General features: G+C 38.8%; 1 protein-coding gene across 8 annotated transcripts in view; it reads right to left on the bottom strand.

Moving 5' to 3' along the window:
* The window catches only part of tenm4 (teneurin transmembrane protein 4), a 452,208-nt gene that overhangs the window by 195,097 nt on the left and 235,363 nt on the right, over positions 1-21,748 (bottom strand). For 4 of the 8 annotated variants that reach the window (XM_060826616.1, XM_060826618.1, XM_060826619.1 and 1 more), the window contains one exon: positions 8,779-8,907. In XM_060826616.1, the coding sequence (XP_060682599.1) occupies positions 8,779-8,907 (129 nt within the window). Of the gene's footprint in view, positions 1-8,736; positions 8,908-21,748 lie in introns of all 8 variants that reach the window. The other 4 variants (XM_060826612.1, XM_060826613.1, XM_060826614.1 and 1 more) reach the window with 1 other exon arrangement.

The following is a 21,748-nucleotide window of genomic DNA, read 5'->3' as shown; positions in this document are numbered from 1 at the left end:
CATTTTTATAAAAAATATATATTTATGGTATACCATCATTTTTAATTCCAAATATGTGTCCCAATAATTGTTTTTGTCTGTGTACATCTTGCCTAGTTTGCTGTCTGTGAGAATACTTCAGTGTGAGATTGGTTACTGACCCCAACCTTTGAGCTGAATTTTCACACAATAGTTTTTAAATTTTAGGCAGCTTTATTTCTGGCAATTGGCAGTAGAATGTTTTCTGGTTCAATCATCCCAAAGGTGTGCAATTAAGAAGCTGACTTTGGCACTGCCACCAAACTTAGATCCTCAGGGATATTGAGGAGATGGAAGGGCAATTCAACACATGTTATTAAAAAGCAGACCAGCAGACATGACTACAGTCACGTGAGAATGCTGCTGAAATAAACATATAATACAGTCTACAGCAAACAGAGGAAATATGAGGCTAATGAAATGTCAGTGATTTGTTCACAATCAATACTATATCTCTGACAGCAGACTTCAGGAGCTTCTCGTGCAATGGCAAGTTTCTGCTTCCAGATGACATGCTGATTTGTCATTTTTCCCCATTTAACATGCAGATTGTACATCACATCCTCCCCGCTCCCCCCCCCTCCCCCACTCCAACCTCCTATGGAGTGCTCACTTCCTGTGAGCTGATACATTGTACACATGGCAGGGTTCAGTATGATGCTCCAATGATTCCTAGCAAAATGGCTCTTGATTGAGTCATTAACAAACACAGCTGGATTCCCATATCGTGGCCGCTAGCAGTGTGCTCAGGCAACCTCCGGAAAAATAAAATGGGAAGAGACAGGTACACTTTGGCATATTTGCTTGGAAGCTTTTTTGTCCCCTAATTTTCCTGTCCTCCCCACCTCTGACTCTGCCTCCATTGTTGCTGTACCTAGGTTCCTTTGAGTTGATGCCACATGAAAAGAAGAGGGAACATCTACACCTTAGCGATCACTAAGGATTGTGGGAAGCTTTCATTGATGCCAACAGTGAGCACTTTTGCAATGCTGTGAAATCTGAGCCTTTAAGCCTTTTTCTCATACATGAGAAATACAATAAATTAATCACCTCTACTGGACTCTTGGTCACCTTGCAGATGCAAAATGAATTAAATGATAAATGTACTTCTAAATCAAAGATACATGCATTGCAATTTTTTTAACCTTTAAATCAAAGACATTTTGAAAAGTATCCAGCAGTCTATTCTAAGCAGACTATTATCCTATAGTGCAATAAAAAGGAATGGACCAGTCAGTAGAATCAACACCAGGGTTACCAAATCAATCTCTTAATATATATATATTATATATATACACACACTGGAATGATTACAGTTAATTTATTACAAATTCATAAATTACTGAATATATAGTTAACTTCTCATGGTTTTTTTGAAATTGCAGGTATTTAACGTGACAGTTTAAATACATTTCTAACAGAATAGCATAATCCATAATTTTTAATTTTCATTTTAAGTTTAAGTGCCTGACAGGAGGCCATAGGTTATTTGGCAACTAGCAAGCAGGACAGGGGTGATGCTCATTATGCTTGATTTCCCATCTTTCCAAAAACATCATGAATTATTTTCAAGTACAACTTAAAATATGCTCAATTTAATATTATCCCAAAGATGTCCCAACCTCAAACTAGTGTGGCCTCTTCTTCCAGTGACATACACTGCTGCAGCACTGTTGATGATTTGTTGCTTCCTGGTCAAATCTACTTTCAACTTTTCCTCATTCTTACTCTTCAATTTCCCCCTTCCATGTTTCTATTGCAAGTGCCAGTTCAAAGAAAATGCTCTTGTGGTCATTCAAAACAACTTGCATTTATATCATCACTTTTGATCTATTAAAATGTCCTAAGAGGAATGTGATCAAACAAACTTTGATGTTAGGGCAAATGAGCAAAAAGGTAAGTTTCAATGAGCATTTTAAGGGTGGAGTAAGAGGTGACAGATGGAGATGTTTGGGGAGGGAATTGCAAAGGGTACCGCCAAAGAAGCAGTGTTGTCTCCCTTGGATATTAGGAACAGCTAAATCCAATTTCTTGTAGCTCAAAGTCATCACATTCAAATGCTTTCACTGTTACAGTCTTAATTTGTTAAGGCTTAAAATCTGCAACTTTTGCATACAACTTTGGAAATTCTGATCAGAATCAGAAACCCGAATTCCAACCTTGATTGGATCAAAAAGAAATTACTTAAATGCTTTTAGATTACTTTTACTATGGTCAAGAGTATCCTGAAACAAAACAAGGAGAAAGCAGCCCAGGAATTCTCACAGCCAGCAAGAAGGAAGGATCAATGTCAAAGTCATGGTCCTTTATGTAGCAGACTGTGTACTGGGTTCAGTGATTCAAATGTGCAGCAGATCTTTGACCGCATCTGCGAAAGGATAAATATGTCAAGTGAAAGTGGGGGTTGGGAGGCAGGTGGGTGGGGTGAGTGGTAGGGTACAAGTGGATGAGGGGAGGAATAAATGATGCCAACTAGGTGAGATTTTAAGGTGGCAGATGGATGGGGGTGGGCGTGGAAGGGTGATAGGAAAGGGGATAAGAGCTCCAGGTAGGTTGAGCAGTCAGGTCAGTAGAGAACATTAAATATTAGCTCCAGTGCATTGGTGGGAGGAAATATATGTTATGTTGCATGGGGGGGGGGGGGGGGTTGGTTCCAGGCTCTTACCAGATAAGGTACTGGATTATGTTGAAATGAACCCCTGGGGCAATAGCAGAGATATGACAGAAGGTTGGTGGTGTTCAGTGTGGGAGTGTCAAGGTTGGGGTTGGGTTATCTTGTTGGGGAGTGCCAGTGTAAGCCTGAGGTTCATTTTAATTGTTAACCAGAAATTCGAGTAGTTTTCTAATCCACAAACCTTTCCTGAGTAACGATTAAACCTCAGTGAGTAGAACCCATCAGAATTCTCTGACTTTGAGGGTCTTTTTTCAGAATGTTTTAGACTGAAGAGAATTGCTCATTGGAATTTTCAATTTGTTGGGTAACTTCTCTCTGAGTCGTCTGTGTTGGGAATTCTGTGTATCGGCAATGTGTAATTCCAGTCTGCACTGCTTGAATGACTACCTGACCATTGAAATATCTGGAGCATGGAACTTGTCAACTCCAACTTTGCTTATGTTCAAATCTTTGATGTTCATCATCAGGAGCAATGCAGTTACCTCTTGCGCTTGTGTGCATTGTCTTATGAACATACGAGTTAGGAGCAGGAGTAGGCTACTCAGCCTCTCAGATCGGCTCCATCACTCAATAATTCATTGCTGATTGGATTACTCCATCATCCAATCCAACCTCAATAATCTTTCATCCCCTTGTTTATCAAAATCAATTTATACTTGACATAAAACATTTAAAGACTCTGCTTCGACTGAATTTTAAGTAAGATCGTTCCAAAGAATCTCAGTGCTGTGATTTTAAAAAATCCTCCTTTTTGGCTGAATTGGGTGACCCCTTATTTTGAAATATAGATCCCCAGTTATGGATCCTCCCAAAAGAGGAAACATCCTTTCCTGATCTACACTGTCCATCTGGAATCTTACATAATTCAATTAATATGCCTCTTACTCTGCTAAACGCCAGTGGATACAAGCCTAGCCTGTCCAAACATTCCTCATAAGACAACCAGCCCATTCCAGTATTAGTACAGGGAAACTTCTCAGAACCACTTCCCACACACATACATGCTTCCTTAAATAAGGAAACTAACACAGTACACAATACTCCAGATGTGGTCTCACAAGTGACCTGTGTAACTGAAGCATAACTCACTACCTTTTGTATTGAACTCTTCTAGCCAGAAATTGTAACATCCTGTTCACTTTCCTACATGCACACTAATCTGTTGTATTAGTTCACCCAGTTCTCCCTGCATCTCAGAGCTCTGAAACCTCTCAATGTTTAAATAATGTGGTTTTTTAAAAAACAATTTCCAGCCAAAATAGACAACTTTATACTTTCCCATATTATACTCCTTTACCACTCACTTAACCTTTTGGTATTCCTTATGTTATTTTTACAAATTACTTTTCTACTTTGTGTCATCAGCAAATTTATCAACTTTAGATTCCTTCAACCGAGTATCTATCTAAAAACTTAGGACCGCAACACTGATCCCCATCACACTGCTATTGCATGTTGTCAAGCAGAGAGAGAAAAAAAATTGCTAACTCTATGTTTACTGTTGTCGAGCCAATTTTCTGTCCATGCCAATATCTTACTCCACATCATAAGCTTTTATTACGAACAAAAACCTTTGATGTAGCATCTTATCAAATCATTTCTGGACACTGAAGCACAGTACATCCATTGGTTTGCTTTAATCCATAGCATATGTCACTTCCTCAAAGAACTTCAAGAAACTGGTATAACATAATTTCCCTTTCACAAAACATTTTGACGTCACTTGACTGGCTTGAATTGTTCTTACTGTCCTGTGATAACATCTTCAACAATACTTTCTAATATCTTTCCTGACAGAAGTTAAATTAATTGGCCTGTAGTTTCCTGCTTTCTGTCTCCTTCCCCTTTTGAATAATGGGGAAGGAGACAGAGTATCAAGGTGGCACATTGGCTCAGTGGTTGGCACTGCTACCTCACAGCGCCAGGGACCTGGGTTCAATTTCAGTCTCGGTCGCCTGCCTGTGTGGTGTTTGCATGTTCTCCCCGTGACTGCATGGGTTTCCTCCGGGTGCTCCGGTTTCCTCCCACAGTCCAAAGATGTGCAGGTCAGGTGAATTGGCCATGCTAAATTGCCCGTTGTGCTTGGTGCATTAGTTAGAGGGAAATTGGTCTGGTTGGGTTATTCTTTGGAGGGTTGGTGTGGACTTGTTGGGCTGAATGTTTCCACACAGGGAATCTAATGGAATTAGCTATTTTCCAATCTAATGGGACATTCGCTGAGTTGAGAAATCTTTGGAAAATTAAAACCAAGGCATCAAAAATCTCATTAGCCACCGTAGGATGAAGTCTGACAGGGTCCAGCAACTGGTCATCCTGCAGCTCCAGTAATTTACTATGTACCACTTCTCTGTTCATTGTAATTTACTTGAGTTGCTCCCTTTCTCCCATTTCCTGATTTGTAACTATTTCTGGAATATTATTAATATCCTCTCCAGTGAAGATGCAAAACTACTGAGTAATTCATTTGCTATCTCTTTAATTTCCATTACTAATTTCCTCAGAGTCATGTTCTGTAAGACCGATTCTCACATTTGTTAATTCTTTTTATTATCATTAGAAAATCTCAGGGCCAAATCTAATGCTTTTTTTGGTTGAGTAGTCAGTTTTCTTTGAGGGATTCTTGCCATGAAGCCCAGTGAGACTTCTCACCACACCTTACCCCACACATACGTAACTTGCTTCCCATCCCTAAAGCATCCCTCACAGCCAATTCTCATCCCATCCTACAGTCAGCATTGCCTGAACAACTTGCTATTCAGCAGAGATCCATCAAAAAACCATATCTCTTCCCCTGCATCCTCTTTTAAAGGTCACTGTGCTCCTATGCACATGCTGGTGAGCCACCGTTACTGCTCACCAGCAAATCCTGGCTCAACACTCCAATGCACATACAACCTCAATCCTTCTCCCTTGTTGTTGTTTAGCCACCCGGCAACACCGTTTCCTTGTTCTGAGTTATATCTTGTCTAAACACTCTCTAAGTCATTGGTGCTTTGTTCTCAATGTCTACTGGACACCTAAGTTTTATCATTGTCCAGTAGCGGAACACAATAAACAGGCAAGCAATTGGACAGTTCCAAAGGTGAGCTTTTATTTTGTCAGAAAAACTGAATGCAAATTAAATGAGTAAAAGGCTTCAATTTACAAATTTTGCAATCAAAATTCTGACATCATGACCAATGAATAGTCCATAGTCCATGGGGTGGTCTTCTGCACTCATCTCATACCCATTGGAACGGAGTGTCAATCAGATCCTGTCTGGTTTGTAGCACCTAGTGCTTTTGAGCTCCATCATTAACAAGGATAGTTTCCTATAACTCAATGGCATCACCCTTCTCTGCAGAAAACTGCCTCTACTCCCCTGGTTTCTCAACATCCAGCAGACTGCCTCACTGTCTGCTTGAACTGAACAGAGCACAGCCCACCTGAATGATGTCTGGATTTTACTGGAGGGGCTCCCAGACTGGTCTGAGCAGAGGAACTGCATTTTCAGGAGCCCTATTGTCTGCCCCACCAGGGCCCTGGTTGAGGCATATGCATCAACTTGGTGAAGGTGCCACGCTGGTGAAGTGACCAACATATTACATCAAAAAAGGGAGTGCCTGTGCATTTTGACCCCTTCCCAATCTCAGACTAACATCAATCATGAAACCTGACGCTGAATTCATTGCCATACTTATATGAAACATGACCTAACAAAGTTCGCCCCGTCTCATGCCATCCTTGGAATTTCCACAGGTGATACGATGCTTTGGTTAGCATTTTTCACATTTTAAATCATTGCTGCCAACTTTTCACCACTAAGATAACAACTTTTGATTTTCAAATGCCAATGAAATGGTGTAATCTGCTTTTGACAAGCAATTGATGCCGAAGGAAGTTCACTCTGCGTGGATTGCACATGGGTGACAAAACAATTACCAAGAAATGAGACTGCACTTTGCAAATGCACACTCCATCTTCTTGTCCCTTTAATGTCCCAAGCATCCAGGGGATGTAGATCATCCATCTCTGTTCATCAACTTCACACTGCTTTAGCACTCTGTGGCTGTTGTGCTCCCATTTTCCAGTTACATTTCACATGGCAAGTGATGGCAGGGAACACAGATGAATACCGTCAGCACCAGGCTCCCCCAATTATCCCCCCCAGATATCCCCTGATCACCAGGGATGTCCCATTTTACCTCACACTATCCTGACTGCCCAGTTACACTCATTTGCCCCCAGTGCATTATCCCAAACATTGAACTTCACCTCCAACTGACTTCCCTGTCCCATTAACTCCAATGTTACACTTAAAAGATATCTACCCAGTTCCATGGATGAGAGGTGCTTATGGCTTCTGTCTTGGATTGTGACCTGAGAAGGTGCTTGGTGATGAACAACATGGAGGCTCCTGGCAGCCAGATATATGAGTTGACGTTGCCAGGTATTCACTCTGATCTCCATGTGGAGAATTATCAATGTCTAGCTTGGTCAGTGAATTTGTTTAGATAGGAAACTGCATATTAATGAGATGAGTTGCTGTTGTCTAGCAAGCAGCTCACCTCGCCATTCAGCTAATGCCTAAAAGATGCAATGAGTTTCTCCCAATGTCAAGACAGGCCTTGCCAGATTTTGCATCCAAGTCTGATGCAAATCTTGCCATGGCCCATGCTGTTCAGACCTCTATCATATTTGGCCCTGAACATCATTTTTATATACTTGTAGCTAGCTTTATCTCATACTTCAATTTTTCGCTTTGAATCTTCTATCATTCTTTGTTGGTTTTTATATTGTGTTTGATATTCTGACTGCCAGCTATGTTTGTATAATTTTCTGCTTTTTCTTTAAGTTTGATATGCATTTAACTTTTTAAGTTAACCGCAGATAGTGGCTTCTTCCTTTGGGATGTTTTCTTTCTTGTTGCAAAGTAACATTCCTGTGTATTCTGAATTCTCTACCTATAAAGAGCACTGAGTATGAGTGTCAAATGTTTTACACTCCTGCCATTAAACACTTTGCCAATCAATTTCATCTGATTATTCTCATAATGAAACAAAAGCCCAAAGTATGCTTTGTTAGGCATGGTTGAGTTGAAGCATGCTCACCTCCCAGTGAAAAACGTACAAGTTTCAATCCTACTTCAGTGACATGAGCACAAAATTTAGGCTGATACTCCAGTCCAATATTTCAAATGAAACATTAAACAAGATCCCCATCGGCTTTCTCAAAGTTGAAAGAACCGTTTCAAAGTTTAGGAGAGTGCTCCTGGCCATTATTTCCTCCTTAATCAACTAAGTGTAATGCGTTGACTGTGATATATCTTATTGATTGTAATCCATATTAATTATATTTTTCCTTAGGAAATACGCAGACAACCAACCTGCTGAATAGTTATTCAAACATAATCCCTACAAGTGATATCTGCTGGCAAAGAATCACCACATTAAACTAATGGCAAGAACTTCGGAGTCACAAATCAAAAATTCTTCCTAATTCTATACCTAGAGGGATGTATTAATGGCAGAGATTCCACATTGAAAAAAATTGGCTGTCATTGTGCATCAATATAATGTGGGTATACATTGTAAGCTCAGAATGTCAGAATGGGTTCAGTTTAAAGGTTATCCAACTCAGTTCCAGCAATGGAGTGTATTTTAATTTTCACAGCAATGCTTTTAAATAGCTTGGATATCAGAAGGTTTGTAATATACTGTTAATATAAGAATTTACATTTGACTCCATCATTGGCACTGCCATGCAAAATGCTTCCACAGCAGCCCTTTGTCACAAAATACCATTGCTCCATTAAAATGTAATCCACTGCATTTACATAATACAGTGCACAGTAATTTGACAAAACCTGACAAATATTGTCCAAAAACTGAGAAAACTCTTTTCAAAATTTGTACCAATAAGAAGGCAGAATATATTAAAAGGGAACATTGTATGTGCAGTTCTATAATTATAACTTACAAATAACCCTTGTATATTAAACATAAAGTACACTGCAGATTTAAAGCCAGTTTCATAGTATTGATTATGTTTACAGTAGACCATACCTTCACTGGTTCCTTTGCCTTTCCTTTCAGGCAAGCCTAAACCTGTGCCACCAGAGGGAGACAATGTGACGTCCGTTGGCACTGGCCAACTGCTGGCTTTGTTCTCACCGATCTGGTACATCTGCCCTTCCATCGGCTGCAGGTGCCAGTTTAGGCCAAACAGGTGCATGGCTGTGATAGCAATGAGAAAAGTCATCTTTTTCTGGGTGGATCACTGCAGGAGTTCTGGATAAATTAGGCACCGATGTACGGTACAGTGAGGTGGTCTGGAGTAGGTCTTTTCCCTATTTTATGTATTGTTGATAATTGATCCATGTAATGATCCAGTTATCTTCGCAAACTTGCAGTGCAAAATTGAAGGAACTGGGGTCAGTGAAACCTTTCAATGCTGTGCAAGGTTTCAATACTCAAATTCCTACAGTGGCCTACAAAGCCTTATCTCAAAGGTTACAGATCCTTAATCAATGTATTATATTTTGTTAATAGCTTTCTTTTGACAGTTGGTGATGATATTTTACTTTGTATCTTGCATGTCCTATAACTATGTTTGTTCAGTCTTACAATTAGTACAATTTGCCCAATCAATTTCTTGGTGTGCTAAATGATAATACATGGTAATAACAGTAGAGGTGTTATATGATACATCCTGGAATTGCATTTTGGAGTTTTGTGAATGCCCAAAACAAGTACAGCAGATCACCACTTTGAATAAGAGGAAAAATCAGGAAGGCTGTGAGAGGTCTGCTTGGTCTGCCACCACCCATTTTGTAGCTAAGCTGAAATTGAATTTTGCACCGCATATGTCTGCTTTGGATGTGAAAGAATTTACAGAATAAATCACATCTGAAATCATTTAGTAGCTAAGTACGTTCATCAATTTATTGTCAATTTGCATAATTTGTCTAGTGATCGGAAATTGCTCAGTTTTTGTTTTGTGACATTTGTAAAATATTGCCCATGGTATGGATGACCAATGACAGATAACAGTCAGAACATGGACAATTCCTCGTTATGTGGGAGAAATGCTATGATATCTTGTTTAGTGATGCCATATTAGATGTTTACAAAATGATATTCTTGGAAAGCAAAAATGAAAATAGGATGATATCTGCCCATTTAATATTTTTCTCTTCAGTTTATCATCAAGGGATTCCTGATAACTATTTAATTTTGGCCCTGATTTTGTTCTGTTTTATATTTGGACTTTGAAATGACCAATTATAACATGGTCAAAGTTATTTTGAGCATTATTTGTCTGTACTGGAGATAGCAAGTGTTATTTTTCAAAAATATGACCTTGAATAACCAATTGCAATCAAACGGAGTACACATCACTATTCAATATTAAAGCAATGCATCTAACAGCAATTATATGGCATATTTTCAGAAAAGAATTGGGTACATCTTTGATTTTGAGTGATTTCAGTTTGCATCTTTTTGAATTAAATAGAGATTAAAGGTTAAGAACATTTGATGTTTCGTGATTATCTACAGAATCAGCCTTTCAGTTAGGTCCATCATAATCCAATGACTAACTTATCCAAGTCTGTCTCGAAATTTCAATGACTGAGTAGCAATCATGATAATATTCTATCCCTCAAATTATGTTGTGAGATGTCATCTCATAAATATTTATCTTTTTTATTTGCGATTTCTCACTTTTCAGATGGAAGAATTAATTTTTAATTTGAAAGGATAATTTCACGTTTAGAATCACAGTAACAGCAAGTTCAGGTGAATATGTAAAGCAGTGTTTGATACCTTGCAGTTCCTGTCAGAAATTTGGGGCCCATAATTTTTACTTATTTTACAGCTGTTGGTATTAATGGCATAAATCTTTTATTTTAAGAAAGTCATACTGCAAGTGTATCTTGGAAACAGAAAATTCCATTTCACAGGGCACAATAAAATATAGCGCAACTTCCTACGAGAAAAACATGTTCCAATTCATAGCTAATTTCAGAAAAGCAGTAAATATCTGTCCTGTATAGTACCTCATGCTTGGCTTTACAAACTCACTCCATGTTTTTGCAAATGCCTATTTAAGCATGTGTTACAGTATCAAATTGCAAAGAAATTAATATTTCGCAAACCTTTTATCTGATAAGCTATTAATGTATTCTTCTAGAGTGCACTATCACAAGGATCTTTGACACTAATTTACTAATTGAACTGGAAGAGAAAGGGACTTCATCACAGCATGACTCCCCAGCATTGTAAGTAATAAGGCAACAATGTGACTCTGTTAATCAAAAGCTGGTAGCTCAAGGGAAAGGTTTTTTCAGTGCTTGAGGGAATTGACCAATGTGAATCTTATTTCTAATTTTAAAATAGTACATTAGACACCAATCTGTTCTGACTTAAGGGAATCTTTTGTTCTTTTGTTAGCCCTATGACTTTACTAATTCATCACACAGCTGGATAGGCAGGACAACTACTGCACTCAGCAGAAACAAAAAGTGTTGAAGGCTAAAAGAAGACCAACAAAATGATGATCCACAAGGTCAACAAAAAAAGGCCCGTTGGGAAAGATTGATGGAGTGAGAAAGTGAAAGGGTGCTTAGGATGAGAAGACCATGACTGATTGCTGAGAGAAAAAAAAAGAAAGCCACAGACAGTTAATGATGCATAAATCCCAACAAACAAAACCAGCACAGAAAAATATTCACAAATTTATTCTATGAGCTTATTGACTTAGTTTGGCCACCCACAGTACAGTAACGAATTTCCAACCAAATCAATTATTATGTGTGAGATTTAATTTAAGATTAAAAAGACAGAAGCTTTGCTTGCTGAAGTAAATGTGTCTGGTTTATAGCTCTTGACATTAACCCCTGTGAGGGATGAAGAAAAAATATACTGCAATATTCTATATTTCAGTAAATAGCAATATATCTCAATACAGGCTAATTTCAAAATAGTGTTTTATCCTTTCAGAGGATGCAAAAAAGAACATTTAATTGTTAACATTTTTAAATAGGTAAATTTGGACTAGTGTAAACCACCTACATCCTATCAGTGTCAAATGTGTAGGCCTGACGAGGTTGCTGGGAGCAAATTGCAGCAGTGAGCGGCAAGCTACTGCTCTTGGATCATGCCAGTGTAACATGAACTGTTTTTTTGCAGTTGGCTGCATACGATATGCTAATCTATGAAGCATGAAAACATTCAAGTTCGCTTGGCCCAGAGTCCAGTAATAGCTGTAATAATTAGATTTTGTCTTGTTACCACATCCAGAGTCAATTTGACAGGACATGAATGTTATGTAGCTGTATACGTTCAAATGCATGATATGTGCAAAGAGAGAGAGAGAAAAAACTAACACAAGGCATTTGAACTAAAAAAAAAGTGTCAGACATGCATCTTACTTCAATATAGTTCTGCAGTGCCAGCACTGAGAGCAAGAATTAGTCATTTGTTTTCTCAGATAGTAAGCAGAGCAAGGTTTGATAGGGAGGATTGGGGGTAGTGGTGAGGGGCCTGTGTGGTTTGGGAGTGTAAAGGGATGACAACAATCATCAATGATTTAACCATCTAATGACTGAAGCCAAATGGATGTTTCATATTTCAGCACACAGTAGTAAGTTCTATCTCCAATGATTACAGTATACCTCTAATTGAAAGTAAAACAAAACAATTTTCTTACACTGAAATTTACATTAAAAAGCAATTCTATGGACATTAACTTATGTTTCAATTTCTAAGTGGTGTTATTACATTGTCTTGAAAGACATTTTGTCCAGATGATCGCTTTTTGCAGAGAAATGATCAAAGCTGGTTAGCCTCTTGTTACTTAGCCAAGAAGGAGATTTTGCCACAATATTGGAAGTGTCTAGATCACTAGAAGATAAACTGCTATATTAACTAATTTATTCCAATTTCACTTCAAAGCAATTGTTTTTCTAACACAGCTGTACAGGGAAAAGAAGATTATTTGTGTGTGTACTGCTTAGTATATGATATGAAGAAAAAATGAATTTCTGAAAGTTGACATGATAAAATGAAGGCTTTGCTCAATAAAATATCCCTTGGACTTGGAATGTACTGGTCCATATTAAAAGCCATATTTTAAGATGTCCAGTACTGAGACAAGATTGCCGCCTGTTTGAGATACATTTGATTGTCCGACATTGCATTCTGCAGAAATTGATAACTTACAGACACACACTGGAAAAGTACATTACAGTTGACCATAATATTTTATATACACGCACTGGTAAACTCACATGCAAAATTAACATGATTTTATTTTTGACATATAAATATTTACTCACAAAATCCATAGGTATAACAGAGGATTTCAGTGGTATATTTTTCCCCACTCTCAGTGATTAAAAAAAAACTACCCCTTTTACTGCTGCAATTGTGAACACTCACCACAAAACTATTACTGAGGCCAATTTAATAACTGTGTCACCACCTTAAAACTGATGGGTATCATTTGGACTATAATTCAGAGGCACACTACGCATCGACCCTGAATTTGGCTTTGGTTGGAGAACCCCCTGAATAGTGTAACTAACACTAAAAGTCATCACATCTATTGTGGATAGTTTGGGTCTTTACTAGAATTGCGAACTGATGTAACATATTCATTTGGTTGGAAGAATATTTCCAAAGTTCTCAGACTAGGCTCACTATGGCTTACATGACAGATGTGAAAGGTGACAACTAAAATTAACTCTTATGAATCTTGTTCATGACAAGAAGTGATATGTTAGCATTTACTATAATATCAGTTAATAATACATCACATTTGTCTGTCCAATATATCTAAATTCAATTTTTTTGATTTGTTCTAATTCCCAATTTCATCTAAAACCTTCAGGACTTGTTAACCTTCCAGTTTGAAGCTCACACCCATTTGGTTAAGTTGAAATCTGCTGGAAAGTTAATTGAATTTGACTGGCAGGAAGTTCCTGTCTCATATTCCTCTAGCTCTGCTGCTGTAAAGAATGCATCAAACAGCAACGTTATGCTGGCTGGAACTTATACTGGATAGTTGATTAAACTCACTTTAACTCACATCAATGTATCAATCTTGCCTCATTGTTTTAAATGCATTTCTTACCCAATACCACTGTGGGAGAACCATAACTGCAAGCTCCATGACAGTTCACAAGGCTCTCTAAAACTCTCTCTGGACAATCAATTCAGTTCTGCCATCATTAACCGCATCTCAATGTCCAATAATAGAATGCAATTTGAACTGAAGCCCATTTTTATTGTGAACATTGATTGAATCTGGATGCATGAAAAAAGAATTGTTTCTACAATGTGCATGAAATATTGGTGAGGACACTGTTAAAGGAAGTTCCCCATTGATGCTGCTGCAAGAATGCAAGAAATAGGAAGAGAAGTGAACCATACAGCCATCAAACCTGCTCCGTCATTCAATCTAATTCTTGGCTGATTTTGGACTTCACTTCCACTTTCTGATCTGCCCTCCACTACCCTTGACTGCTTGAGAAACCAAAATTCTGTCTATCCCACCTTAGTTGAATTCAACAATGGAGCACTCTCAATCCTCTGAGTTAGAAAATTTCAAAAATTTGCAACCTTTGTGTAAATGAATTGCCCCTGCTTTCATTCATTCATAAGTGGCCCCCTCTCCATATAAACATCAGAATACAAGTGATTTGTAGTAGCTATGAAATGAATTAATTTGATTTTAATCTGCATTTTATGCTGCAAATTGCGTTTTGTCTAATTTTTTTCATGGGATGTGGGCCTCTCTGGCTAGGTCAGCATTTATTGTCCATTCCTAATTTCCAGAGGGCAGTAAACTGTCAGACACATTGCTGTGGTCTGGAGTCACATGTAGGCCAGACTGTTTTCTGTAAGGATAACTGATTTCCTTCTCTAAAGGACATTAGTGAACCAGGTTCGGGTTTTGCCGACAATTAAAAATGGTTTCACAATCATTTATTAGACCCTTAACTCTAGACGTTTTGAATGCTGTGGCAGGACTTAAACCCAGGTCTCCATTTCATTACCTGAGTTTCTGTATTAACTAAGTTAATCTGAATCAGGTTTTCTCAAACTAGAAGACGCTGATGCAACTTCCTGCCTTTGTTTTAATGACAATGTGAAACAACGAATAAAGGTTAAAATGATTTGAGTAGCCATTGCCCTTCTGCTCTCTCCATCAAGGAGATTATGCTCACATTTAAGCATACTTGGGATTATCGAACAACTAGGGAATTTACTGAAACAAAAAAAAAAGACAAACTAGTTATTTAAGATTATGTAATGGAGCGTGTAGTTATGAAAACCACTCATCCAGCAATCTGAGGTTAGGTGAGGGATTGATGGGGAAGTTTAGGGGTGGAGTGAAGGGAAGGTCCATAGTTATTTCAACTTTGTGAAGCTGCCTTTGTATCTTTGTTGCATGGATTGATTCATTCTCTAAATGGGGTGGGGAGGAACAGTTTCCGGAAATGGGAAAATGCCAAATTAATCAAAGCAACTTATAAGATGGTTGAAGGCTGATTAAGTGTAACTGAAGTACTTTTCACATTGCCACTGGTACCAGAATTAAGATTTATATATTTAGTATATTGTAGTCTTTACTGTACAGCTTTTCAAAAAAAAAATCAGTGGATACAAATGAATAGAAAATCTCATTTAAGGTCAATCATTAGTTCAAGATTATTCTCAATAACTCAGATTTCTTCAAATCAATCACAATTTTCATTATGAACCTTCTGAGGGCTGTTATTGAGAACTGTCATTTGAAATAATTCAAATCCTAACCATGAGGCTTTTTGCATTTCAATAATGAAATGCAAGCAGTCTCCTGCCATTCAACAAAGAACAATAATTTTTATTTCAGTTGTGTAGCCAAAGAATCTGCAGTTCTGTGTGTTTAATTAATCCATGTGACCAACACCAATAGATGGTGTGGGTTTTGCTTAATTACTACACTCCCTTGCAACAACAGAATTAATAGGCATTCTTCAACTTCAAGCTTGCTGTGATTATTTTTAAAGACATATTTGTTGTTTTAACTCTGGTTCAACTTTGGTTCAAATTGCTTATACTGTACTAGCTTCAGAATGTTCAACTACTTATATGTGTAAAAATACTAAGAGGTTGATTTTTTTTTTCAGAATGAATACTAATATTAATTATATTAGGGCATGCTCACTTGAAATAATAGGACAATAATTATGCATTTAATTTATTTTAATTGCTAGATTCTCCTGTTTGTTTTCCTCAGAGGATATTATTTTCAAATCATTGTACTTAACCTAAACAGAAGACTATTTTAGCTCATAGCTTTTTATCTGCCTCTCTCTTACTGAAGGTCGTCAAGTTTTGTTCTCCATAATCAACCAACAGTTGTTGATATTTTAATGACAGACTGTCTAAGGGTGGTTGGAATATAAAAGGATCAGTACAAAAAGAGAGAACCATACCCAATGGAATCAGTTTATTCTTGAACTTCAGCACAATGCCTAGCAGCTTTGCAGTGATATGGAGTGCTGAATGGACAGATCAAATTGCTTTTTCTCGACAAAATACCGTGACAGAATGTTCTCGGTACCATTAGTAGAGAATACTAAGAGCTTGCTGAGTGGTAGTGACTAATGAATTTCTCTGTTGAAATGACATACAAGCTCGCCAGAATAATCTGGTAGCTAATCACTGAACTGATACCTGCTAAATTCCCAACCTGTGTAGGAGACTCAGGCTGAGTGAATTCTGCCATTTCCACTTAAATACAGTTTTCATGCCAAATGCAAAATTTGCAACCAGTAACTAAATTACGATCCATCTCTCCAAATAAAAAGTCAGCAGTGTGATAAGGAGATATATTTATAATTTATTTTCTCTTATTCAGGTAACAATTGATTATTTATTTCAAGAACACTTAATGATAATAAATATCTGACTCAGCTGTTAATTATAGCTTTGTGGAAAGATACAATTCATCCTGGTGTTGTTCTGCTAGAAGTATTCAGCAGGAAGGAAGGAGTTTTTCTAGCTAATGAATCGTGAGGAGAAGACATTGTTCCTGTAAATAATTGGAACTAAAAAACATCAATTTGGGCACAAAACAGAATTTCCCTTCTTGTATTATCACCCAACCTTCCTTCTGAAATTATTAATTAATTTTGCAATCATAATTTTTCCTGATAACAAGATTGAGAACAGTCAGGAGAGCACATCAATTTGATTAAACTACTTACTTTTATTCAGGGCCATCCCCTTCTAAATAATTTGACGCTGCATGTCATAGCATTTTCTCTTTCAAGAGACTGCAATTAATTAATGTATCATGTCATTGGACTTGGTATTGAAAATTCATTTTAAGTATGTTTGCCATGGAATAGACTGATTAATTTTAGTTTAATAATTTAATAGTTTCAATGTTCCAGTAATTACATCAAGTAATTACAGTGATTTAATCTTGTGAACACTGTTGGCAGCTTTCCAGTGGTGATCTTGTACAGACCCCAGTGTGAAGCCACCTCTCAAATTATCTGGCTCAAAAGGGAGAAAAAGAACAGAACTTCGATCAAATCTGGTTCGATGTGAACACACAGGCTGTGCCTTTTGCTTGTGTTTTAAGCAAATGCAGAAGAAAATCTAATCCAATTTTGTTTGTGTAGTCTTTTTCAAGAGGTATGTTATTACAAAAATTCTTCAGAGTGGTAGGTAATGTCAGTGAAAAACCTTCAACACATTTAATCAGACAATTGCTCTACCTGCTAACGTAGCGAAGACATTAACCGATGTAAGGGAGATAATAAGCGAGTTACATGGCTTAGCTTCTTTGTAGATGCTGTGAACAATGTCAGAAAGGTTTGATAGCAGCAGAAACATTTTTTTTGTGCTAACACTGGTACTTGCAGGACAATGGCATTTCTGTCTCGCTCCTCATCCAGTGTAGCTTCAGGCTCAGAGCAGAGTTAAAACATCTGACCAAGTTTTCAAGCATCTGAGGGTCCGAATTTCTCCATATAAATCAGATTTTAATTTTGAACTCCTGTTTAGCAAAACATCCAGTGAGAATGGGAAAGTTCATTGATCCCATTTAAGGCTGGCAACTGCATTGTAAGATTATTGCAGTCAATTTCTTGCCTAGCTTAAAATATATGTTAAGTTAAAAAGCAATGCTTCAATTCTGGATGCTCAGAGTCCTTTTTGATTTTTGTTTCTGACTCAAAGACAAAAATTATTATTCCCATCTCTAGAAGGGATTTAAAAATTACAAGAACCCCAGTGTAATTTTATAACCTGTGTTTAAATTTGACGGTGTTGTTAAAAATGGGGACTCTTTTAAAATAAAAGTGACAGTACAACATCTTGTCCCTCATCATATCACTGTTGGTGATTTGATCAAAGTTTGGGTTATCCTCAGGGGAACAAATAGGTAGATATAGAAAATTTATTTTCCTATTCGGGGAATCTAGGACCACAAGGCATAGCCCAAAAACTAAAAAGGAAACTCAGGAAATAAGAAACACTTTGACACGTACAGAAAGGTAGACATTATGGAACTCTCTTCTACAAACAGTAAACAGTAATGGAGTTAGATTGCACATCATTCATAATCTAATTAAATGGCAGAACTGGCTTGACAGGCTAAATGGCTTTCTCCTGTTCCAATATTCCTAAATCTTTTTTATTTCAAAAATGTACTTTATTCATAAAAATATCTTCTTACATAAACAGAGTCATGAAAGCAGTTTGATTCCGTACAGTAGCTTATGGAGAAACAAACAAACATTGGAGTTTGACTCGATCCAGAAAACAAACCAAAGGCATTTCTTACTAGTACAATAATATGTTTACATATATCAGAGGCATTGGAGGTGGGGTCCGATAGCTGAAATGGAACCTCATTTAACTTTGGCAAAATGACCTTAGACAGTGGTCTTTCCCCACTGTGCCTTGGTGGCAGCTGCCCAAGCTTCAGCATGTCCCTCAGCATGTAGGCCTGGACATTGGAATGTGCCAGTCTACAATACTCAGTCGGGGTCATCTCCTTCAACTGAAAGACCAGTAAATTTTGGACAGACCAAAGAGCGGCCTTCACTAAACTGATGGTCCTTCAGGCACAATTGATATTTGTCTCAGTGTGCGTCCTGGAGAACAGACTGTAGAGCACAGTCCTGTCATGGAGCTGCTCAGGACAAAACTCAGCAAAACCCACTGCACCTTCTTCCAGGTTTCCTTTGCAAACACACATTTCAGAAGATGTGCGACAGTCTCAAACCTCCCGCACCACCCACAGCCACTTTGAGGACAGAGTGCGGTGGAGCAACGTCCAGGCATACATGAAGGATCTGGCAGGTAGGGCCCTTCTCACCACTAGCCAAGCGATGTCCTGGCGATTTTGGGGAAGTTTTGTTGATGAGGCATTCTGCCAAATGACTTTGACAGTGTGCTCAGGGAACAACCGGACAGGATCCACCATCTCCTTTTCTCAATGACACTAGGTGCTGACCACTGTCTGATTGGACTTGTGGTTGAAAAATTTCTCTCCGAAGGACAAGGGATACAGAATTTTCCAATAACTTGGAGCGTTCTGTGGCAACGAGGAAAGTCCCAGCCTTCACAACACCAAAGACAGGTAGAACACGTCTTGTCTATGTGCTGGCACGTAGTGACACTTGATGTTTGTGTACTGAGGCAGCATCCGAGGAGCAGGAGAGTCGATGTTTCGGGTATTAGCACTTCATCAGCTTATGCCCGAAATGTTGACTCTCCTGCTTCTTGGATGCTGCATGATCTGCTCTCCTTTTCCAGCACCACACTCTGATTTCCAGCATCTGCAATCCTCACTTTCTCCTCCTCGTTTGGGCACTGAGGGTTTACACACTAACAATGTGTCAGTGTAAAGCAGTCAGCTCCAATTGCCGATTCCCTCCCCAAAGCCCATTTTGGAGAACACATTCCCCCATGTAGGTTTGCAGTTGTCTGTCAAAGGCCTTCTCCTGGCCCAGGTAGATGAGGCAGGTGTCCAGTCTCCCCCATCCTGCAGGTAGGCCATTGTACCCCTGAGGAGTGCAAGGCTCTCAGAGATCATTCTGTCCGGTACAGCTCAGGTTTGCTCAGGATGAATCACTGATCCCAGAGCAGACCTGACCCAGTTGGCGATGACCTCAGACAGGATTTTGTGATCTCCGTTTAGCAGTGAGATTGGTTGCCAATTTCAAATGTCCTCTCTCTCTCCCTTCCGCTTGTAGATAGAACATAGGGTATAGAGCTATACAGCACAGGAACTGGTCCTTCAGCCTACAATATTGTGCTGAAAGTGACGCCAATTTAAACCAATCTCTTCTTCCTGCCCTTGGTCTATATCCCTCCATTCCTTGCATGTTCATGTGTTTACGTTAAAGTTTCTCAAAAGCCCCTATCGTATCTGCCACCTCCCTACCCCTGGCAGAGTGTACCAGATTCCTACCACACTTTGTGTAAAAAAACTTGTCCCACACATTGCCATTGAACTTTCCCCGTCTTATCGCAAATGCACGGCCTCTAGTTTTAGTCATTTCAACTCTGGGAAGATGATTTTGATCTTCAAACCTATCTATGGATTTCTAACTAGTCTCCCCTCAGTCTCCACTGCTTTAGAGAGAACATCCTCAGTTTTTCTAGCCTCTCCTTTTAGTTCATTCCCTCTAATCCAGACAGAATCCTGGTAAACCTCTTCTGCACCTTCTCTAAAGCCCCCCATTCTTCCTGTAATGTGGCCACCAGAACTGAATGCAGTACTGTAAGTGTGACCTAACCAAAGTCTTATAAAACTGCAACATGAGAGCCTGACTCTTGTATTCAATTTCCTGACCAATGAAGGCAAGCATGCCATATGCCTTCTTCACTACCCTATCTTGTCTGTCCACTTTCAGGGAGCTATGGACTTGAATCCCAGTACATCAATACTGTTCAGTGTCCTGCCATTAACTGTATACTTTTTCCTTAACATTTGATCTTCCAAAGTGCAGCACTTCACACTTACCCAGATCAGACTCCATCTGCCATTTTTCCACCCATATCTGCAACTGGTCTATATCCTACTGTATCCTTTGACAAACTTCTACACTCTCCACATTTCCACTGATCTTTGTATCATCTGCAAACTTACTAACCCACCCATCAATATTTTCATCCAAGTCATTTATATATCGCAAACAGCAAGAAGTCCCAGGAAGCATCCCTGCAGAACATCATTAGTTAAGGACCTCCAGCCAGAAAAACACCCTTTCACCATTACCTTCTATGGGCTAGTCAATTCTGAAACCACACGGCCAGGTCACCATGGACAACATGCATCTTGATCTTCTGAATGGGCCTACCATGAGGGACCTTGGTGGAAGCCTTACTAAAATCCACGTAGACAACATCCACTGCTCTACACACAGTGATCACCTTTGTCACCTCCTCAAAAAATTCAATCAAGTTAGTAAGACATGACTGCCCTACTCAAAGCCATGCTGACCGTCCCCAATTAGGCCATGTGTTTCTAAATGCATGCAAGTCCTATCCCTAAGGATTGTCTCCAATAGCTTCCATACTACTGAAGAAAGACTCACAGGTGTGTAGTTTCCTGGATTATCCCTATTTCCCTTCTTGAAAAGAGGAACACCATTATCTACTCTCCAGTCCTCCGGGATCTCTCTAGTGGCTAATGAGGATACAAAGATGAGGGTGAAGATACCTTTCCTCATGGATTCGTATATGCTACTTGCCTGAAGCATACTGTCGTACACCTCCAGCAAGCTCTGGCCAATCCAGTCCCACAGAGCCAAACACAACTCGGCTGGTATGTCATTGTTTCCAGGAGTTTTATTCTTTCTGAAGGAATCGAGGGCCTTGATCAACTCATCCAGAGATAATGGCTGATCCAGCCTCTCCCGCATGCTGTTGTATAGGACTTCAGTGACAGGAGACAGAAATGACTTATAGGACACATGACTTCGTGTCATACAGACCGGTATAAAGGATGTGCTGACCTTCAGGATGTCAGACTGAGAAGACATTATCGAGCCATCTACTT

The sequence above is a fragment of the Hemiscyllium ocellatum genome, chromosome 6, assembly GCF_020745735.1.
Source record: "Hemiscyllium ocellatum isolate sHemOce1 chromosome 6, sHemOce1.pat.X.cur, whole genome shotgun sequence".
Lineage (NCBI taxonomy): Eukaryota > Metazoa > Chordata > Chondrichthyes > Orectolobiformes > Hemiscylliidae > Hemiscyllium > Hemiscyllium ocellatum.
This window is presented reverse-complemented; position numbering and strand designations above follow the sequence as displayed.